Raw genomic sequence first — 22,972 nt, 5'->3', positions numbered from 1 at the left:
AGAACTCAGAATACTTAAGATCAATCATTTTATTGTCAAGAATTTTCTTAAAAAGATAAACCTGATGCTTTTCATGCTTAAAGGGGATAGCCAAAACAAAATAGTATTATTTTGAAGGCACATTTCCCTAGAAAATGGATGCCTTTTAATGAGCACAACTATGTAAAACTGCCCTGACTTTGATCTCAGGTAGGTCACATTCAACAAGACACCAACTAAAGATACAGTCATAATTAGGTAAATCGGCTGTTCTAGGTAATGAACCTTGGTATGTAGGTCCCACCTAGAGGCAGATGGATATACAGGTGAGAGGACAGAAGCAATAGAAGTCTAAATCCATTATCTTCCCACGACTCCCAGCAGGTATGTCCACCCCCATCAAATCAAACATTCTAAACCACCAGCTTCCACCAATATTCCCCTCCATACCCTCCTTGCTTATGACAGTAACATACCACCAACAATTTCACTTATCCCCTGACTACACTCCAAACACTAGGGGTTCTCTGCCCTAGGGCCTTGGCATACACTGTTCCCTCTGCCTCCACATTACCACCATTCAACCCAAATAGGACTTCCTCAGGAAAGCTTCCCCGTCTTTCCATCAGAGTCCCTGTTGCACGCTCTTGTGTCATCACCAACATTTCTTCCCCACATCTGTGCACTCACACTCCTGCTCTCCCAGTAAGCTGTAAGCTCCACTCTGGGAGGGGCCGTGTGAGGTGGCCTCACCACTGCATCCTCACCACAGTCTAAAACTGTGTGGTTTCTTTCTATCCCACTCCACGGTCACAGCCCAGCTCTCATCACCTCACCACTATTGCTTTCCCAGACCCCAGGTTCCTCTCACTGCAATCCAGCCTGCAGTGGTAGTTACCTGCCAGCTTACCTCTCTAAAATCCCGCCAGGACTCTCCCCCATTTTGACTTATCACACAGCAGGTCTTGACTCCCCTTCACTGGTTTTCAGGTTCTTCCCTTATCAAATAACACCAAATGGATGCAACGCGATTTTCCCCTTTGCTTCCAGAGTCAGCTAGCCGCCTCATCATCTCAGCTGTTCCACTGGGCAACTCCTCCCTTTCTGTATATCTAAAGCCCACTTGGGGTGCCTGGGTGGCTCAGTCGGTTAAGCGTCCAACTCCAGCTCAGGTCACGATGTCGTGGTCCGTGAGTTCGAGCCCCACGTCGGGCTCTGGGCTGATGGCTCAGAGCCTGGAGCCTGTTTCCGATTCTGTGTCTCCCTCTCTCTCTCTGCCCCTCCCCCGTTCATGCTCTGTCTCTCTCTCTGTCTCAAAAATAAACATTAAAAAAAAATTTTAAAAAGCCCACTTATCCTTGAAAGTAAAATTCAAAATTCAAGACACACTTCTTCATGAGACCTTCATGCTCCACACTGCAATATCTCACCTCCAGGCCTTGTCTACATTTAACTATTCTCTTATAATTTTACATATGTTCGTTTTGTATCCCACACAACTAGCTGGAAAGGAAAGTTATTAACCTTTACTGGATGTCACTGGGTGTCAGACATTTCATGAGATATAAAACATCTGGGTACAGGGGCGCCTGGGTGGCTCAGTCAGTTAAGCATCCAACTCTTGATTTCAGCTCAGGTCATGATCTCAAGGTTTGTGAGATCGTGCCCCACACTGGGCTCCGCACTGACAGCCCACGGCCTACTTGAAATCCTCTCTCTCCCTCCCTCTCTGTCCCTCCCCCACCCTGCTCAAAATGAATAAACAAATTTTAAAAACATCTGGTACATAGTAAATACTGTTAAAACTTTCATTCAATTACTGACTCACATTTTTTTATGGACAACCTTTAACTGTGTATGGTCTTAATGAAGCAGTCTTAAAGAAGAAAATAATAAAATCCAGAAAAAGGGGAAATTTTTAAAAATTATTTTTTTAAGTTTATTTATTTTGAGAGAGAGCACATATGTGAGTGGGGAAGTAGCAGAGAGGAAGGGAGACAAAGAATCCCAAGCAGGCTCCACACCATCAGTACAGAGCCTAATTCGGGGCTCAATCTCATGAACCCTGAGATCATGACCTGAGCCTAAACCAAGAGTCAGATGCTTAACCAACTGAGCCACCCAGGCGCCCAAAGAGTAATTAAAAAAATTAAATGCTCATGAGTCCAAGAAAGAACAAACTGCTTCCATCTCCTTTCCCTACTAAATCAATCATCCAAGTTGTTGAAAAAAAGAAATGTAATTGATTTTCCCAAGCCCTGTCCACTTTAGGAGGGGAACTGGAAAAGCAACAGTAATCTGTGAAGCCTGAGTAATGAAAAGTTGATTGTTGCTCTGGACTAGATAAACCACAGACATGACCTACAGGCTTGAAAACCAGCACCTGTCACCACAGCCACATCAGACACAACCCATCAGTCTTTCAGAGCTAGAAGGAAACTCAGAGATTTATCCTCATGTTCAAATGCTTGTATCAAACATGCATTTAACATACTCATTACCCAGGATCTGCAGGATCCTTTCCTATCTCTTACTCAGTTAAGAACTAGCAGTTTCTGCATAAGAGGAAACTATTTCTCAGACAAGGGGGTCTCATTACTTTTGAAGATTTTTTACATTTTTTTTAACGTTTATTTATTTTTGAGAGGCAGAGAGAGACAGAATGTGAACAGGGGAGGGACAGAAAGAGAGAGACACACAGAATCTGAAGCAGGCTGCAGGTTCTGAGTTGTCATCACAGAGCCCGACACACGGGGCTTGAGCCCACAAACCGTGAGATTATGACCTGAGCCAAAGTCGGACACTTAACTGACTGAGTCACCCAGGTGCCCCTGAAGAATTTTTTTTTAAATGTTATCTCCGCATGCACTGACACAACCAGAAATAACCAGATGCATGTATAGCAAATGTGCATGTAGTTTGTATATGCTATATTCTCAGCCCAAAAGTTTTAAGGGGAACTGTAAAATGTATCAGTAAGCATTATAAAAAATCACAGATGTTTCCAAATATTTGGATTCTCACTGGCTCTTACTCCCTTTTCTGCCTGCACTAGGAATCGAACACAAGAAATACAGCCAAACTGACCCAAATAGTGTCAATGAATCTTCGGTGGAGAAAAGACTAACCAAAATGAGAGCCAAGCTCTTTGACAAATACATGCAACAAGACTCAAAATACACCAGTCAGCCTAAGCTATCTTAGCTCATCATCATTTTTGGTGGAACATGCTTAGAAAACTAACAACTCAGCATGTCTAATAAGCCACGGATTCCACTCAGAGCAGCAGCATTTATTACACATGTGGGGAAATGGTCATTTTGTTGTTACTTTGTGACCCCAAACTCAGGCAGAAAGCACAAAATTATCTAACCATTTGAGGACAAAGGCAGAAACTTTGTCCTCTGGTAAATACCTTTGTGTATTTGTAAAGCCAAATAAAGTATGCCTGCCTTCTGCTTTGTGCTGAAAACCACACCACTCTTTGTTGGGAACATGGCTTTGGTCAACTCAGGAGTGACAGTGACAAGGGGAAAAGCACATGGCAGACCCAGGAAACTGTAAGCAATTCAGCACGGAAAATCACCACCCTTCCCCTAGGGGGAAAAGTCCTTATGTCTCTTTCAACTTGTCAACGACACCAGATGGGAAGCAGTTTAAAACATGTATGAATTTACAATGAAAATTTTCAGAAAAATAATTTGTTGAGTAAAGCAAGGTACACCTTATTGAATATGCACACCAGTTTTCAGTTGCCCTGATCTTCATACTTAAAAAAATATATATTGTCTCAGGACATAAATACTGTTCATCATTTGAAAACAATATTTAAAAGGAAGATAAGTGGCTTCCTAAAGAGCAGTTAGTCATATATTTATTCTTAAACACAACTGACCCAAATATTAAAACGGTACTTAAATGTTAGGTCACTTATCTTTTTCCTGCTGGTGGGCATATATGTGCACATATTCACACACATAGTTCAGCATTTTCAAGCAGGAGAAAAACTCAAGATTTTTAACCTGAAAGCATATAAGGTGCCCAAGTTTTTTCACCCCAATTCACAGGACCTAAGGGGACTCATCTGCTGTCAGCCTAGGGTCTAATTTCCTTTATAGTCATTCTTTGGGAGTCCCCATCATGCCTGTGTCAATACTGACGTTTCCATGACATTGTCACAGCCTTCTCTACCCGGGTGTCTGTAATAGCTTAAAGCAGTCTAAGGAAAAGTTCTTCAAGGTTTATGGGACAAAAGATTCTAGAAAATAATGATTTATTTAAGTTATCATGATCCTCAAAATAAGGCTATTAAGATCCTTACAAAGACTAAATTGTAATAAGCTCAATTGTCATCATCACTGAAATTCACACAAAAAAAAAAAACTGCAAATCTTCAGTTTTGACTCGTAATTTTAGTCCTACAAAGAATTTTAATGAGTAAATCCTGCCAGATTCCCAAACCGAAGCCTCATGTGTTTGAAACACATCTTCATCAAGTGATCAAGATTATCTAAATTGAATTTAACTCTTTATGCTTGGGTAGGCAAACTGACTACTACATTACCATTAATGCAAAGGGATTTATTTTCAGCTACGACCTTCAGAAGTCTGAAAAGCTGCACATGAAGATCAACCTCAAAAAAAGAGAAGGGGTGGGGAAGAAGCTGGTAGTTGGTTTCAAAGTGATCTCTATCCAACCCAATAAATCAGTTTTCTAGTCAGCAAATGCAAATACAAACAATAAAAAGCCTTTTCAGGGAAACTGTAATTTGACTCATTGTTTAGAACTGTCTAAAGACACTCTTGAGTCATCATTTCACTTCTTTTTAATCTCCCATTAGGATTAGTACTATATGGCTACATAATAATAACAGCTAATATTTATTTGGTATTTCTCATGTTATCATATGCTAGGCACTACTCTAAGCCCTTACATGGATTATTTCACTCAAACCTCATAGCCGTCTATGAAGTGGGTAGTATTATCATCTTCACTTCACTGATGATGAAACCAAAGCACAGAATTAAATAATTTGCCAAAGTCCACTAGTTAGTAAATTGACACTCCATAACACTTCAGCATTTTGCAAGAGTTTTTTCAGCCATTATCCTCTTTGAACCTCACAATGCTTATGATATTGATGGGATAACATAGCATCAGTTTAATTTTACAAATGAAAAACTAGGGCTCCAAAACATGGACTTTTCCAAACTAAAAATGAAAGAGCTGGAACAGGAATCCAGGTTTTTTGAGTTTGTATTCTTTCCTTCTCCTACTACACAAGCTACCTTTTTTTATTGTAGACATTCAATAAAAATATTTTCATCAAGCACTGATCACTTCTCAAAGTTAAAATTCTAGATTTCTCAAAGCATAATTCTAGCTCCAGATGGTTCTCATGATATCTAATTCACCCTTTTATCTCCAGCATCAAGTACAGTGCCTAGCACGCAGTAGACTGAGTCTGAGTATTCTCAGACACCCTTCTTCCTCCACCAAATTTATTCCTCTATGTTCATGCTAACTTGCCACCCTAAACTGGCTTCAGAAGCACAGTCTATCCCCACAAGTCATCACTTTGAGGAGACCAAAGTCTACAAAGAAGTTCACAATCTCTTTTCCACAATCCAAAACCCAAAAAGCTATGAAAACTCTGTATTTTAAGTTTGATGCTAAAACCCATTGGATAACTATGGTAATCCACCTTCAAGAAGGCTCCCAGCGACCCCTGCCTCACAATATTCACTCTTAAACTGTCCCCTCTCACACCAAAGTTGGTTGGTGTGACCAACAGAGTATTGCAAAAGTAAGAGGATGTTAAAAAGACTGTGGCTTCTATCCTGGGTTTTCTCTCTCTCTAGGATCACTCGCTCTGAAGGGAAGCCAGCCGCCATGCTGCAAGAACACTCAGGAGCCGACGAAGAGGCCCTTGTGGTGAGGAACTGAGGCTTGCCAACATGCACGTGAGTAAGCCTGGAACAGCTCCACCATCCCAAGATGACTGAGGTCTCACTTACAATTTGCGTACAACCTCATGAGAGACCCTGAACCTGAATCATCCGGCTAAGCTGCTCCTGGATTCCAGATTCACAGAGTCAGTAGGTGATAAATGTTTGTTCCTTAAGCTGCTAACTTTTGGATATAACATGCCACACAGCAATAGGTAACTAACACAGGGACAAAATCTGTTATACGCTGGCATAAGGCTACTTAGAGTCTCCATTTATATGCCCCCCACACACACACACACACATCCACTTATTGTGAATATCCAGAAGATGAGCTGCACATTAATGTGCTTGTTTTATGAGGTGCCACCCCAGACCTGCCAGGGATGATACAAAATACATGGTATATACACCATATCACCTAGCTGGAATCTGAAAATTTTCAAATCTTGACACACCCCTGGCCCCAAAGGTTTTAGGTAAGGTACTGTGAACCTGTATTCACTTTTTTTAAAACCCCTTTTTTTATTAACTCCACCTTGGCATATTAGAAACATGATTTCTTATAAGAATTTCTTTACCTCTTAGAATCTCCACCACATAACTCAATACTTGGTTACAAATTCTTTTCTTGGGTCTGTTGTTTTATAAGTTAATGTTTGTCTTTCCACCTAAAAGCTAAACTTCTTACAGGGAAGAGTCCTCCCTCTATTTTATCATCCCCGCCAGAAATCCTGGATGCTAATGGGCACACAACAAGCTCTGAATGAATTCTTGTAGAATTGGGTTCACAAAGCCATACCGACAATTCCAGACACATGGTATTAGTCCAGACCCCACCCCCCCATACTCTCACACTCAAAAACTATTTATCTTTAAACAACTGTCCCAGAACATGATGTAAAAACAGTGTCTGAAAGAAAAAAAAAAAAGCTGGCTCTCTGTGGAATTCTGGAAAATTTGCACATCCTCCAAGTGCCCTTGTAAACAGCTGCAGATGCATGAAATAATCGTTATCAAGGGAAAAGATCTATTAGCCTCCTGATGATTGGCCCATCTGAAACCTTTCAACGAAAGAGCAATTTTACCTTTCTGCTCTCCTCCCTTGCACCCGCCCTCAGGCAGTAAAGAAGGGTCACTAATCAGTTTTTAATTTTCCTTCCTAAGGAGATATTCAGAACAGAGCTGTAAGAACTCAGGGCAAAGCTTTACAAAATAAAGACCAAGGAAGAACTATAGACCTTTTAGACAAATAAGCATTTTTTAAGCCAAAATAATTAAAATGCAATGTAGTAAGTGTCGCTCTGAAAAGAAATTCCATGTAAGCAAACTCTTTTCTAAACGGGGAAAAAAAAAAAAAAGATTCCTTGAGACAAAAGGGTCTCTCCTTCCTATAATCTACCTGAAAAGAGAGCCACAATCCACATGCCAAGACTGCAGAAGGAAATCAGGCCAGACTGTACGCCTATAAAGATTTAAAGAGAAGGAGAGAGGGAAGAGGGAGGGCTTGGGAACATGGGAGGAGATGGGATTGGCAGTAAACCTAAGTGATTTTCAATCAGTTCTGACCTCTTCCTTTATAATCAGCTCCCAGCCCTTCCCTCCTTGCACGCAGCAAAGGAATGAGGGGCGGGTAAGCACCGAGAAAATGACCAGATGGGAAACCAAGAGACAGGGTTCTAGGACCCTATGCTGGGCTCTGGCAAATCGCCCCTCATTGGTCCTCTGTTCCCTCACCTGTAGAATCAGAGGACTGGGTGGAACAATTCCGAACGTCCATGCCAGCCCTCTCTATTCTAAGTGAAATCCGGTCTGCTATAATTCACGCCATCTCTTACACATTCTCCCCCTGGTGTCTGCTGTGTTTTCTGGCAGCATCTTGGGGCTGCATGAAGTGAGGCCACGTGACCACACACAGGTTAGGTGCAGAGAATCAGACGGCTGAACTGGTGGGCAAAAGAATGAGTGGCTGGCAGGAAAAAACAATGGCAGGTAGAAACGGGTTTGTGTGAAAAATTTGTCCTGCTATGGCATTATCTGGATTCTAGACACTTGAGGTGTTCTTCGCCAAGGAACTGCCTATCGCCAGCTTATCTGTTGGGATTTTTCAACTGTTTCAATACTACCAACTTTCAAAGTGTGCAATCCAGACACAACTGTAAAGCGTACCCGATGCCAGTTTCAATACCACTAAGATTTGCTACAATTGTCCTTAGTCATGGGGGATGTTAGTCTAATTCCATAAAGCCATAGTTGCTTCCTAGGCTTGAACCTGCACTCCTGCTAGGAATCCTAGAAGTTCAGGGTCCAAAGGAAGTCACAAGGGTGAGGAGAGGGTATGTGTGTTCAGAAGTAGTCTTGAAACCATCTACATCATTTTCCTAGAAGGAAAACCTTGCACAGAACACTGCTCAGGGCAAATCTCTAGCAATCTCTCGGTATGTTTCAAGGTAACAGATAAAATCCACACACCCACTTAAATATTAGCTCATCTAACATGCTACACCTTCACCTATCAAAACTAACAAAATTGGGGCACCTGGTGGTTCAGTCAGTTAAGCTGCTGACTCTTGATTTCAGCTCATGATCCCATGGTTCGTGAGTTTGAGCCTCACATCAGACTCTTCATTGACAGCGTAGAGCCTACTCGGGATTCTCTCTCTGCCTCTCCCCGGCACCACTCACGTGTGCACTCACTCTTTTTCTCCCTCAAAATAAATAAACTTGAAAAACTATTCATAAAACATGCAAATACCCTTTTTCTAGTTCTCTATCAAGTGGTTTACAGAAAGAGTATACAAGAATCAAAGGCAAATCCTTTATACACAATGTAAATAGCAATAGTCAAAGGATGCACAGAACAGTTTTTGGAAATCTAAATATTCAATCAAGGTTTCAAGTTATAAAAGCAGTAGCTGCAACTTCACTAAAACAATCCTTCTATCAGCCCTTCAAATATGACAAATATTTACTGAGCACCACCATGTGCCTGACACCCTTCCAGATTCTTGAGGATTTTATAGTGGATAAAATAGACAATGTTTTACAGCCCACAGGAAGTTTACAGGATATTTTTTCAAAAGTATTACATATCATATTTCTTTTGAAGGGAGTTCTCTGTGTCTCTTGGACTTAGATGCTGCTTCCTTCCCCAGATTAGGAAAGTTCTCAGCTATAATTTGTTCAAATAAACCTTCTGTCCCTTTCTCTCACTCTTCTGGAACTCCTATGATACGGGTATTATTTTGTTTCATGGAATCACTTAGCTCTCTAATTCTCCCTTCATGGTCTAGTAATTTCCTGTCCCTCTTTTTTTCAGCTTCATCATTTTCCATAATTTTATCTTCTATCTCACCTATTCTCTCCTCTGCTTCTTCCATCCTCGCGGCCACTGTAGCTAGTTTATTTTGCATCTCATTTAGAGCATTTCTTATTTCATCATGACTATGTCTTAGGTCTTTGATCTCTGCAGCAATAGATTCTCTACTGTCTTAATGCTTTTCTCAAGCCCACTATTAGTCTTGTGATTGTTATTCTAAATTCTTGTTTGGATATATTGTTTATATCTGTTTTGAGCAATTATCTGGCTGTCATTTCTTCCTGGATTTTCTTTTGAGGAGAATTCTTCCATTTCATCATTTTGGCTAGGTTTCTGTCTTTCACGTGTTTTAATAGCTTGTTACATGTCCTGCACCTTCGAGTACTACTATATTAAAAAGGGGTCATAGACTGTCCAGGGTCTGGAACTTCAGGAAGCGTTTTTGGAGTGTGTTGTGCGCTCTCTGTTGTTGCGTTTCCACTGCTCTATCCCACTGGTCAGTCCTCAGATTTGCTTTAACCTGGAGTGTTTCTTTGATAAATGACAAACACGTACCTTACCAAGGAACTAATAAAAGATGCATAAAAATAGGCATGTAAATCAATGGAACAGAATTGACAGTCCAGAAATTAATCTCCACGTTTATTGTCAATTGATTTTTTGGTAATAGTACCAAGACAATTCAATAAGAAAAAATAATCTTTCCAAAAACAAACTAGGACAACTGGATACCCACAGATCTATCTATATCTATGAATCATGGACCTAAATGTAAGAACAAGGCTATAAAACCCTTAGCAGAAAACATAGGAGTAAATCTTCATGACCTTGTGTTAGGTGACAATTTCTCAGATATGACTCCAAAAGCACAGGGAACAAAAGAAAAAATAAACTGGGCTCCATCAAAATTAAAAGTTCTTGTACATGAAAGGACACTGTGAAGGAAGCAAAACAAAAACCCACAGAATGAGAGAAAACATTTCTAAATTAAATATCTGATAAGAGACTTGTATAAAGGACATATACATCCTTTAAAAAAAAAAACTTTTTTACTCAATGTTAAAAAGACAACCCAATTTCAAAATTTGGCAAAGAATAAACATCTCTCCAAAGAAGATATACAAATGGTCAATAAGCACATTAAAAGATGACCAACTTCATTATTCATTAGGAAAATACAAATCAAAACCACAATGAGATAACACTTTACACACAATAGGATAGTTACAGTCAAAAATACATATTATAACAAGTGTTGGTGAGAATGTGGAGAAATTGGGAACCTTACACGTTGGTAGGAATGTAAAATGACACAACCAGTATGGAAAACAGTTTGGCAGTTCCTCACAAATGTTACACCCATCAATTCCTAGGTATACATCCGAGAGAAATTAAAACCTATGTCCACATAAAAACTTGAACATGAATCTTCTCAGCAACATTATTATACTAGCCAAAGTCCATCAACTATTGGATGGATAAATAAAGCATATCCATACAGTAGAATATTATTCAGCAATAAAATGACATGAAATACTGATACATTAGGAATGAACCTTGAAAGCATTATGCAAAGTGAAGGAGCCAGTCACAAAAGACAACATACTACATGAACCCATTTCTATGAAATGTCCAGAGTGTGAAAATCTACATAGACAGAAAGACTAGTGGTTGCCTAGCTAGGGGGGTGTGGGTGGGAAGGTTAGAAAGACATATGGAGTGGACTGCTACTAGGTATGAGGTTTCTTTCTGGAGTGATGAAATGTTCTAAAATTGCGGTAATGGTTGCACAACTCTGTGGATATATGAATTGCACACTTTATTTTTCTTTTTTTTTTAATTTTTTTTTCAACGTTTATTTATTTTTGGGACAGAGAGAGACAGAGCATGAACGGGGGAGGGGCAGAGAGAGAGGGAGACACAGAATCGGAAACAGGCTCCAGGCTCTGAGCCATCAGCCCAGAGCCTGACGCGGGGCTCGAACTCACGGACCGCGAGATCGTGACCTGGCTGAAGTCGGATGCTTAACCGACTGCGCCACCCAGGCGCCCCGAATTGCACACTTTAAATAGATGAATTGTATAGTGTTTGGTTTATATCTTAAAACTGTTTTTAAAAACTTAAATTAAGAAATTAAGCAGTCAAGCAGGTGCACTATTTGTACCCAGGGAACCTGGGCAGTAAAGAGTAGAAAGATGTCTTTGCTTCCTCAGGTTCATTCATTTATGTCAATCTAGAGGTATCTTTTCTTATTCAGATTAACTCGTGGATACCTACTACTCCTTAGGAACTGGGCTTGACTGGAGATATCCCATAAAAAAGACTTAGTCCTCTCCCTCAAGGCTTTCCATCTCTAATACAACAGCTACCACTCATCAGGCACGGAACTAAGGGTTTCACATGCAGTATCTCAGAATAAGGTGGAAGGCCTACCCTAATTTTCAGATGAGGAAGCAGACTCAGAGAGGGTAAATGACTGGCCAAGTTCATAGCTTGAACAAATGGGAGGGAGACCCGAAGCCACATCTACCTAGACAAAGCCCATGCTCTCTTCACCTTACTATATTCCTCCCAGGGTGAGGTGGACAGGACAGCAGAGGAACTGCTGCAACGAAATGCAGGCTTGACAGGATCAGAAGAGGGCCTCTCCTGTGCTACACCAAGGAGAAGTCTTCAGAAAAGGTCATAGCTCATTGAGGGCTGGGACTTCAATCAAACAAGAGGAAGCTGGGTGGGGCTTTACAGGCTGAGAAAAAGACACAGGCAAGGGAGAATGTGGAGCATTCAGACTTGGAAGCATCTCAGTCTGGCTACAATACAAAATAGGTATAAGGAAAAGGTGGGAGAAAGAACAGAGGGAGGTGAGTCCAATCACTAAAGGGCAGGAATGCCGCCCTGCGGCCACCATGAAGGAATTTAAACCTGAGCTGTAGGGGTCGAGATGAGAAAGACCACCCTATAGGTAATCACAAGGAGTTAATGCTAGAGACAAGGGCAGTGGTGAGAAGGCTACTGCAACTGTCCAGCTGACACCTGAGACAGGTCTAAACCACGGCAGGAGTAATGTGAGGAGGAGAAACAAATCTGGAAGATGTTCAGGAGCTGGGAATTCCAATGCCTGGACGGATGTGGAAATTTAAGGAGAGCATGTGTGCCAGAATCCTGACCCAAGGGATCGAGTGAACACTGTCATGGCCAACAACACCCACAACTCCCTCCTTCCTTCCTGACTGGGCCTCTCCCCCATGCGGTCACTTGCCTCAGGGAAACTGATTCCACCCCCACCCGGCCCCATGGAGGATATGGCACCCCAAAGGTGATCCCATTGCCATTATGGCTCAAGAATGACCACAAGACTCCTTCTGCTAAAAGGCACAAGGGGAAGTCTGCTGAGGGACTTCTGGAGGAAGTGTCTTCTCTCCTAAAAAATAGGCCATCTCTACTCCTATCTCACATACTGCCATGTACGATTATCATCTCCACAAACGTCTGCTACCACCTGCTGATGACACCCTCCCAAGATGTCAGAGCACAGAAGAGATGGAGAGAAGCTGGGGCCTTGATGTCATCAACCCACCCTCAACTCCTATCCTTGTCCCCAGAGTCCCTGATAGGTGAGCAAACAAATTTCCTCATATTAAAGCTGTTTGCAGTTGGATCTCTGTAACTATAAACCAAAGCATGTTAACTGGTAAAGACCAAGTGTGGTCTCATTCATCAAACTAGGCAGCACAGAAGGAGCAGGACTAGAGGGAGCAGAGGGGTAGTGATGATGGGCTTAAGCATCTTGTGTGATACCCAGTGGGCAATCAGAAGTAAAATTCAGGTGAGAGGAAGGAAGTCTGGCCTAGGGGTACAGATGTAGAGTTTCAGCCTTCCAGTGGTAGCTGAGGCAATGTGAGGCGAAAGAGATCTGACAGATCACTTGTATATATGAATATCAACCACCCTATTCCCCAATTTCTAACACCCACCCACCCCCTCAGAGAGACAGCATCACTTTGGGCAGGAACAAGGGGTTAGATATCACAAACTGGAATTCACAAAGAAATTTATTAGCAAATAATAGATAGTGCATAATAATAACTATCATTTATTGAGCACCTTTTAATCCTATGTGCCTAAATTTTTTTCTCAAATTCTACAATCATCCAGCAGCTATCATGCCCCCCAACTTACAGATGAGGAAGCAGAGCCTAGTTCCAGGGAAGAGTCACGTGGCCAGTCACAAGCAGAGCAGGGTTTGAACACGGGATGGGGGTGGTGAGACGGGAGAGGCTGAAGGTGGTCACACAGCATCCAGGTTAGAAGCCTGATTCATGTGTGACACATGAGGGCCATGACTACATTGGGATCATTAAGTATGGTAGAGAAAAACCAGTTTTGACAAGTGATAGTTAAGGTGACAGAGGCTCCAAGTCTGCCTCTCAAACTCAGCTCTGAATGAAGACCAAGGTGGGACCCAAAACTCAAACAGTCTTTGTTAGGCTAGCCCAGGAATCTGACCCTCTCTCGGGCCACTGTTCGTCTGGAAAGCTGTATTCTGGGACACCATCCCCACAATGCCGGGAACCCCTGGCATCATAAACTGTGCTTTCTCATGTTCTTACACATGTCATTTCTAAATAGTCTGTTGCTACATTTGGTTCTGTCTTCAGTCTTGGTCGGCTAATTCCTCCCCCACTATCTGACCTTTTGGTTATTGTCCATGGGGGCTAGCACTCAGCACCTCTTGGTTTTCCTTGCCTGCCACCATCTCCCTTGTCCTAACTTCCTCTTGGCATCTCAATACCCTTAAAAACAAACTTCTCACACATTTGGAAGCCACTGCTAGGCCCTTTCATGTTTTCAGGATTATTATTAGGAAAGCCTCTGGGGGAGCCATCTCATCCTTTGGGGAATCTCCTAAGCAAAATGTTTAGAGTAATGGATTAACAGTAGGCAGCACTAAGGAACAGTGGCTGTTCCACTTAAACAAACAAGAACTACATACATGGCTCAGAGAATGCAAGAATGCAATCCACATTTTTTAGAATGGTACAGACTCACCAAAATGTAGTTAACAGGCTTTTCAAGTCATACACTAAACAGGCTGGTTCCTGACCTTAACGCACCTAGGCTATACCTAAACAAGTGATGCCTGGTCAATCTTAATACATGAAACTTAGAAACACATCTTGTGATGCAGAAGAAAATGGCAGTTACTCATTACAACCCAAAGCAGGCTGATGAGGAGCACTGAGGCTGAAATATTGCAGACAGCTCAGACAAAGCAGTCAATCCCAGAGAAGCTGGAGAGGCATGGTAAATCTGACCTCTGACTTGTCGTGTTTGTATCTGGTCTGCAGAAAAATACACTGTGCATAGGAATTGAGAACTTATTTGTCATAAAAACCCAGTATTTGAGGCACCTGGGTAGGCTCAGTCATTTGGGTGTCTGACTCTTGATTTTGACTCAGGTCATGATCTCGCGGTTCATGACATTGAGCCCCACATCGAGCTCTGCCCATGGAGCCTGCTTGGGATTCTCTCTCTCTCCCTCTGCCCCTCCCCTGCTTGTGCGCTCTCTCTCTCTCTCTCTCTCTCTCTCTCAAATAAATGAAACATTTTAAAAACACAATATTTAACTTTTGACATTGTCTGTGCCAGTAAGCCTTACAGCAGTGTCAGATGAGGTTTACACAGCTTCAAGAGTAAAATGGGTGGCATGGCAAGATTAAAAATTACACAATGGCCCCTGATTGTGTAAACCCACACCGTGAAACCAATGGACTATGTCCTCACGTGGTGTACAGAATAGGAGACAAGAAAAAGTAACTAATGTGTGAGAATCTATATCTTCCACTCTCGAAACATGCCCCTCTTCCAAAAGACTCAAGTTCTAAGTGGAAAGTTTCTTTATTTTAGAAATAAAGAAAGAGAGAGACGGAAAGACGGAATACTAACCTCTATGATACAAAAAAAGGTATGATTCGGGTTTTCTGAAAAAGCCGCTCATCAGCTGTTCAGTGTGCTGCATACATTCAGTCCACAGCACCATCTCATTTTCCACCCATTATCAATATAAAAATTAGAGTATCTTGGCAACAGACTTTTCACAGTGAGGTTTACTTTATTCTGAGACCTTTTCTAGTAGAAATAAAATGGCAAAGGAACCTCATTATCCATAAGATTTTCAATGTGTCCTGTTCCAGCTGTAACATCACTCCTTTCAACTCTCTATTCAAACGACAGTTAATAAGCATCTATTGCATGAGGTGTGTAGCTCTAGCTGCTAGGGGACCACAGGTAGGGGCTCACAGGCTACCGGAGGAGACAGATGTATCCAGAAATAATGCTTGCAATGCGCTAAGTGCTATTACAGGGCATATGTGAGGCCAGAACTAGCACTTAAGTTTGCCTGGTCAGCCTGGGTTGAAGGCTTCCTGGCAAGTAGGACACTTGATTCAAGTCTTAAAGGATGAATCCAGAGGAGTGTATACTTAGGGAAAGGTAAAAGGGTACACCACTCAGCAGGAATCCAGTGCCTAAAAAGGCACAAGAGTCTGGTACATTTGGGAAAGGGAACATTTCCGTGTACCCACAGACCAAGTCATTTGGGTAGGCATTCAGAACTGCTAAAGGTCTAGATAAGGTAGGGTGCTAATGCAAACAATGCAGTTTGGAATTTATGTCTTTTGCCCCTCAGGAGACATTTGGTAACAGCTAGGGATATTTTTGGTTGTCGCAAATGGGCAAGAGGTGCTACGGGCATCTCGTGGGTAGAGGCTAGGAACACAGTTATCCCACAATGGACAGGAAAACCTCCCCCAACAAAGAATTGTCTAGCCCTACACTGAGATACAACTTGACACAAACCATCAGAGAAGAGTTTCCCATTTTCTTTGTAAGTGTCTTAATAAAAATAACAAACTACTGTCCATCTGGCTGATCAAAAGAAGAGTCTGGACCTCTGTCTCTACTATTTAGATTTAACTCAGCACCACCTACTATGGTCAGAATGTTTGTGTGCCCCTAAAATCCATTATGTTGGAAACCTAACCCCCAAGGCATTAGGAGTTGGGGCCTTCAAGATTACTGCTCTTACAGAAGAGGGCCAAAAAAGCTCCACAACCCCTTCTGCCATATGAGGGTACACAAGAAGTTTTTCACCCAGAAAAAGGCCCTCACCTGACCATGCTGGACTATGAGAAATAAATTTCTTTTGTTTATAAGCCACCTAGTCTACAGTACGGGTTATAGCAGCCCAAATGGATGAAGACACCACCCATGCTCAAAAGCAACAACAGCTCTGTATTATCATCATCATCATTATCATTATTATTGTTAGTAGACTATGTCCAACTTGGGGCTTGAACTCATGACCCCAAGATCAAGAGTCGCATGTTCCTACAACTGAGCCACCCAGGCGCCCCCTAACAGCTCTGCATTAGTTGAAGTTTAGTTCAAAGTCAGTTCAAGTTTAGCATTACAGAATTCAAGAAAAATTATATTAACAGGACTAAAAAAAAGTGTGGTCCACCAAAAAACAAGGAAATTAGAAGCACTTGGAGAAGGACAGCCATTAGCTACAGGAGCATTTACAGTTTGGGGATCTTGATAAGGCTGTATTGTAGAAACAAAATTTGCTAAGAAAGCAGAACTTATGTACTCTCAACAATAACAAAAAGGTAATTTATGTGAAGTAATGGATGTGTTCATTACCTCAGTGGTGGGATGGTGGGAATCCTTTCACAACTTATATTCTACAAAATCATGTTGTACACTTTAATTTCATTTGTCAATTATACCTTAGTAAAGCTGAAAACAGTTTGAATAATTTTAAAAACAAAAAAGAATTTTTGAAGGAGGATTAATATAGGAGTCCATCTTAAACAGACACAACATGGACATTCTATTTGAATTTCAGAAATGAAGATGCAGTGTCAGTGAGGGATACATCTAACCCAGTCACACCTAATTTACCAACCAATCAAGACCCACAGCCAATCTCACATTAACAGTAATGTTGGTGTACGATTACTTGCTTCATCTTAGGTTTATCAGGTCCCTGACTCTGTATCTTATGAGGCTGATGTTAAAAGATACAGGTATTCACCTATATACTTAATATGATTTATGAACCACTACTGCTTTTCACTGTCTTCTTAATCTTCTTAGGTGTTTTCCTCACCAGTCCAAATGGAGTAAAAATTATAATTCTCGGTAACTGAGATGCATATAATTTAAGTCTCCACTTTCTGTTTTTCTAGTTTATTAGGAAGTTTCTGATTGAAGCATCAAAACTGACTCACAATATTCCCTCAGAAACCTCAGGATGATTAGGAAGTAACTTCATTTAAAAGTTAATGGGTAAACTGTACCCTTCAAATGTGTGAAATTGTATATCTCAATAATGCCTTTTAAAAAGTTAATGGAATTTCCATCTTGCTGTCATATTGGTTTCATTAATTTAGTCAAATACAACAAGGGAAAAATGAGCACCTCAGTGTTTATTACATTACTGCTCAGAGCACGACAGCCTCCCTGAAACAAAAATATTAATCCAGTTCATATTTGTAGCAGCAACTTTGAGGACTAAATTTCTAATCAAACCTTGTGATTTGTTTTTCCCTGAAAATCTTTTGCTAATCAAATGTCAACTTACACCAGTAGTTTGAGCCACAAATTTTGCTCTCTCACAACAAAAAGAAAGATCCTTACTTCCCCCAGCACAGAGAGCGACAAAGGACGTAACAAAAGTTTCCCTGAGCAAACATTGCTCAAAAAAACCAAAAGACCAACCACAGCAGAAATGCTTACTTAAATAAACAACAGAGATAGCAGCATAGAACAAATAGCTAAAAGCTATTGTGTGGGGGTCAACACACCACCAATAGCTTTCAGTTTATATAAACCTTATTTATAAGATTCTTATAAATCTTAGGGCTCAAACTGCATGCCAAAGACTTCCAGCTTGTCAAGGTGAGGTTACCTCAAAAAAAAAAAAAAAAGAAGCAACTTTCTTCATAATGTTAGTATGAATATGAATACAAATATATCATGTTTTTTAATAGAAAATTATTTTCCATTTAGTTGCTATTCATCTTGACATAGAAGACGTGTAACCATCGTCTCAAGGCTGAAGTGCCTTTCCACGGGAACAAACACATCAATTTTTTTTCTTGTTGATGAAAGACTTTGATCTAAGTTGCAGAAAATCACTTCATAACTAACTTTGTAATGTGGCGCTTAAACAAATCCAGAAAGTGTTTTTCAAAATGGCACATAGAAAATATGTTTTACCATGCTTCTCTATTTCTTCTACTTAAATTTACTATAATTAATCTTTTTTTAAACTCACAATACATTATTAAAACAGCAATACAAGCAAATTCTTAAGTGATTATTTAATAATCAGTAAAATTCCTTCCATGAAGGAATGAAATAGGTGAGTAATTTTAATGCAAAATTAATGGTCTTTATTTCATTTGAGATAGAACATGGAAAAGGGTCATCTCAAAATGTTAGAAAATACTTTTTAAAAACAAAAAGATTTTTCTATTTTAATTTCAGGAGGGAAATGGGCTAATTGATGTCATATACTTAATTTTGACTTTAATGATGATAAAAGTTTTCAAATGTACTTTTCCAAGGGGAAACACCATTATAGTTATTGGCTATTTCATTTACATTTTAGTTTACTATTTCACTCATAACTAAAGGAGTTAAAAAGAAAACGCGATGTACAGAATAATAATAGACACATATCCATTCAACGTTTGAATACCATCTACACATGAGATGCTGTTCGTACATTATTCCATTTATAAATACACATATGTGTTTAATTTAGTACATACCACAAGTAGATAGGTGCTTAACACATGCATTTCATGGTAGCCTGGTAGTTACAGATAATGTGGTTAACTTCAGCAGACAACATCTGTGTTACACATATGGCCATCAAAATAATTGTGGCATGCTTTTGTGACACTGAAAGAGGCCAAGCCTGTTGCAAAATGATTACTTCCAACAAAAGCCTGCTTAAATTATTGTTTAGTTAAATGGCACATATCCAAAATAACAGCATTATAAAGTTGCTATTGCCTTTGAATCACTCACCAATTTTCAACGTATTTGTAAAACAAGATAAGCACCATCAGGTTATAAAAAGCAATTATGGATCAGGATTTTTTATTCATGTTTCTTTGACAAAATTATTCCATTTGATCCCGAGTCTTGGCTGCTCTCTTGACAGAATAATGTACATGCTCCACAGCTGACAGGGATATGGCTTTCATGATTAAATAGGAAGCTCACACTCCAGATGACTTTATAGACTTTGCACTTCAGAAAGATTTCTTTGTTGGTTTAGTATCAGATCATCCGTTATCTTTTTCTAATGGTTTCTTTCCCCGAGCCAAAGAGAATCTATGTATTATCAAAAATTTATGGGTTTTTTTTTTATTTTTGCCTATTTGCACAGTACACCAAAGAATGTTACATCATCTTGAACAGTTCTTTTCCTGATTTCATGGGGGTGGAGGGGTGGAACATAAAGCAAAAGGTGAAAATATAAAATTTGAAACACCCTTTTCCAAGAGTCTTTTCCTGGCTTTTAAAGGAAACACCAAACGAGAATCTGATTGACTTTTGCTTTTTATAGTTACTGGAAAACAACTGCTCAAAACAATTTCCTAAAGGAAGGGTTAACTTTATCTTGTGACTTTAATTGATCATTTTGCCCCCGCCCCCATCTCCAGCAGAAGAACGACACCTGTGAAATTAGAATTCTGTACACCAAGAATGGTAACATCAAAGCTGAAGCTTTTAGCCAGGAACAGTTACTCTGGCGTGCATAAAGCTATGTAAAAACTGATTCACACAAGGAAATGACCAGGGCCTACGCCATTAGGATTAACTTCTGACATACAAGACTAGAAGAGGAAGGATACTGGCAGCTTGAACTTCTTTCTCAGACCTCCAGCATTACCAGGGTGGAGAGTGGGGGACAATAGTGGGGGGGGGGGGGGGCGGTAGCCCCTCACCAGACTCAGCTGCTAAGGTTACTTAAAAAGCTCCCGTGATTTAAATACGGAGAAAGAGAAACAAAACGTTCCGAATTCCGATCACCTTTTGGTAACTACGTGGTTGCAAGAGCTAAACAAGCGCGCAGGCGCGTCGTCGGTCAGGTTGTCAACCATAAACATAAGAACTCTTCAAAATTAAGGAAGTGGATCTCTGCAATCTCCCACAGCCTTTTTGTTTGGGTTCTCTAGGTTAATAGTAGTGATTCCATTTTAATGACCTACAGACAGGCGCAAAGTTATTTACCGAGTCGCTTTGAGAGATGTTTACTTAAATATGGGGATAAAACCAGTTCGCTTGTGGAACTGGAAATTATCTTCCGTCCAAACGTAGCATTACTCATCTACAAACCCAGGGAACACAATCACAGCCACCCAGTAAATGTGTTTCTGCGAGTCAACTAGATTACTTCCCCAATGACACTAACAGAAAAAAGCCTCAACAAAGCCACGGGAAACCGTGCCTTCAACACTGTATTCAGCCTGTATATTCAGGTTTGCGCGTCTTTGGAGCTGCGGGGGCCTTAGATGCTTTTGGAGGAAACCAGTCCCGGGAAGAGTTTGGGTCTCAGTTGCAGGACTGTGGGTTGCAGCTGAGAGTCGATGAGCGAACACCCTTTGAGACGTGAAACTTACTTCCCTTTATGAAGGGACTCGAAGTGAATCCACCCCGACACGTCCACACTCCACCTGAGCGCAGGGCAGCTGCGGCTCCTTCCCACCGCGCAGAGAGCAGTCGCCGGCCGAGACCCGTGACAGCCCTCAGACAAAGCCTAGGACCCCCGCGCCCGCCCGGCTGCCGATCCCCGGAACACGCCCCCGGCCCGCGCCTACCTTGATGCCCTGCTGCTGGGTGGTGAGGGTTAACTTGGATTCATTCAGAAGCAAAACTTCGCAGTAAAATTCTTCTGGAACAGCGCAGAAGCAGCCCATGTTGGCTGTGGCCGTCTCCAGCCAGGAGAGAAAGCTGCGACCCAGGCGCCGAGCCGCCCCCTCCCCTCAAGCGCGAGGCATTAATTTATTGTCCGCGCCGGGGCCAGGGCGAGGGGACCGGTTCCCGGCGAGGTCCAGGGCCGCGCGGACGAGCCGCCCGGCGCCGGCTGGAGGGAAGGAGGGCGGAGAAGCCCGGAGTCAGCGCCCGGGAGCCGCCGGGGAAGCGCCGGCGGAACTGAGCACAGAGGGCGGCGGCGCGTCCCCGCGCATCCTGCGGCTCGGGCTCCTCCGAAGGCGGGGGCGCCGCGGCCCCTCCCGCAGTCCTGGGGACGACAAAAGTCGTCTGGCAATGGGGGCAAGAAGCAAGAAAAGGGAGGAATGCGAGCTCGAGGCCCTCCCCAGACGAGGAAACCCTTGGGAGCTGTGCAGCCCCCTCCGCCTGTCCCCGGCCGAAATGCTACCGAGACACCCGGCCTCCTTCCCCTGTGGAGTCCCCGGAGGGCTCCCACTTCCAGCTCCGACCCCACCCCGCAGCCCCCAGTCCGGTGCGCCGACTGGGGAACACTCGGCTGTTCCTTTGTGTCAGGGGTACCCGCGACGTCCCAGTCCCACGGCAGGGCCAGTGGCGAGGATCGTCACTCAGTCTACTTCGGCCACCCGGAACCCCGAGAAGTATCGGAAAGGGCAGCGGGCTCCTTACCAAGACTGGCGAGTGCAAGTCAGCTCGTGGCGGGACGCGGCTCCCGTCTGGGGACCGTGGAACTCATCACGGGGGGTTGCGTGTGCCTAAGTTCAAGCTGGCCCTCCGAGAACGCCTTTGCTGCGGCGGCGGAGCGCTGCTCCTCCTGGATTTCCAGAGAACTGGGGAGTCAGAGGGCTTGCAGGCGCGCCGGCGGGCGGAGAAGCGGGCGCCCAGGCTGGGAACGCGCTGGCGGGCGGGTGGGGGTGTGCCCTGGACGCGCAGGCCGCGGCGGCTCCCGGGAAAGTTCTCTTGGCTGCGCGAGGGGTGGCGCCCCGGGCGGGAGCAGCCCAGGTGCACCTGGGCCGGGCCCGAGTGTCTGCAGAGAGCCCTGGAACGAAGCTGGGGCCCAGAGGCCGGGAAGGGGCGCCCCTTCCGGGCGGGGTCTCGGCTGAGAGCGGAAGGCGGAGCGGAGGTGGTCCAACGGCGAGGTGCGGGCAGGTCCGCACCGGATCCCGCGCGCACCACCCCGGCCGCTCGGCTGTTCGGAGCCCTGGTTCTGATTGCTGTAGCCGTTTCCCGGGGAGACGGAAGGTTGGCTCTAGGAAGGCCGGGCGCAGTTCTGCTCGGACCCTGGCGTTCGGCGCTCCCAGTCCCACGCCCTCCGCACGGCGGGTCTTGTCCAGGAGTGGCGGGCACAATAGCTCTGAGGCTGCAGTGACCCCTGGTGGGTCCTCGAGTCCGTGCACAAGCAGCCGAGGCTGAGCGCAGGATGAGGCCGGGCCCCGCTGGACTTCGGAGCAGGTGCAGTCGGTGCTCTCCAGCTGGGAACCAGCAGCGAGTTAATGCGAGCCGAGAGGACGTGGGCCGGGGTTGACGGTAGGCCTCCCAGAAAACTTCCCTACTTTATATATATTGAGTGTTAGAGCAAGAGCTTTGGCATCAAACATAGTTTTGAGTTCCCTCCTCTACCACTTACAAGCTAGGTGGTCAAAACTCACAAAATTTGCTTAAAACCTAGGACATTAGTAACCTAAAAAAAAA

At 43.0% G+C, this 22,972-nt stretch overlaps 1 protein-coding gene across 4 annotated transcripts in view; it reads right to left on the bottom strand.

Moving 5' to 3' along the window:
- The window catches only part of EPB41L4A (erythrocyte membrane protein band 4.1 like 4A), a 255,314-nt gene extending 232,639 nt beyond the window's left edge, over positions 1-22,675 (bottom strand). Inside the window, exons 1-2 of one of the 4 annotated variants that reach the window (XM_040446772.1) lie at positions 21,950-22,675; positions 21,151-21,572 (exon numbers count right to left, since the gene is read on the bottom strand). In XM_040446772.1, the coding sequence (XP_040302706.1) occupies positions 21,151-21,249 (99 nt within the window). In that variant the 5' untranslated portion in view covers positions 21,250-21,572; positions 21,950-22,675. The remainder of the gene's footprint in view (positions 1-21,150; positions 21,573-21,949) is intronic. The other 3 variants (XM_040446767.1, XM_040446777.1, XM_040446765.1) reach the window with 3 other exon arrangements.
- Positions 22,676-22,972: the final 297 nt, after the last annotated feature.

Source organism: Herpailurus yagouaroundi, unplaced genomic scaffold, assembly GCF_014898765.1.
Source record: "Herpailurus yagouaroundi ecotype Mexico unplaced genomic scaffold, PumYag 29, whole genome shotgun sequence".
Classification (NCBI taxonomy): Eukaryota; Metazoa; Chordata; class Mammalia; order Carnivora; family Felidae; genus Herpailurus; species Herpailurus yagouaroundi.
The sequence above is the reverse complement of the archived record's forward strand: the minus strand, read 5'-3'. Positions and strand labels throughout refer to the sequence as shown.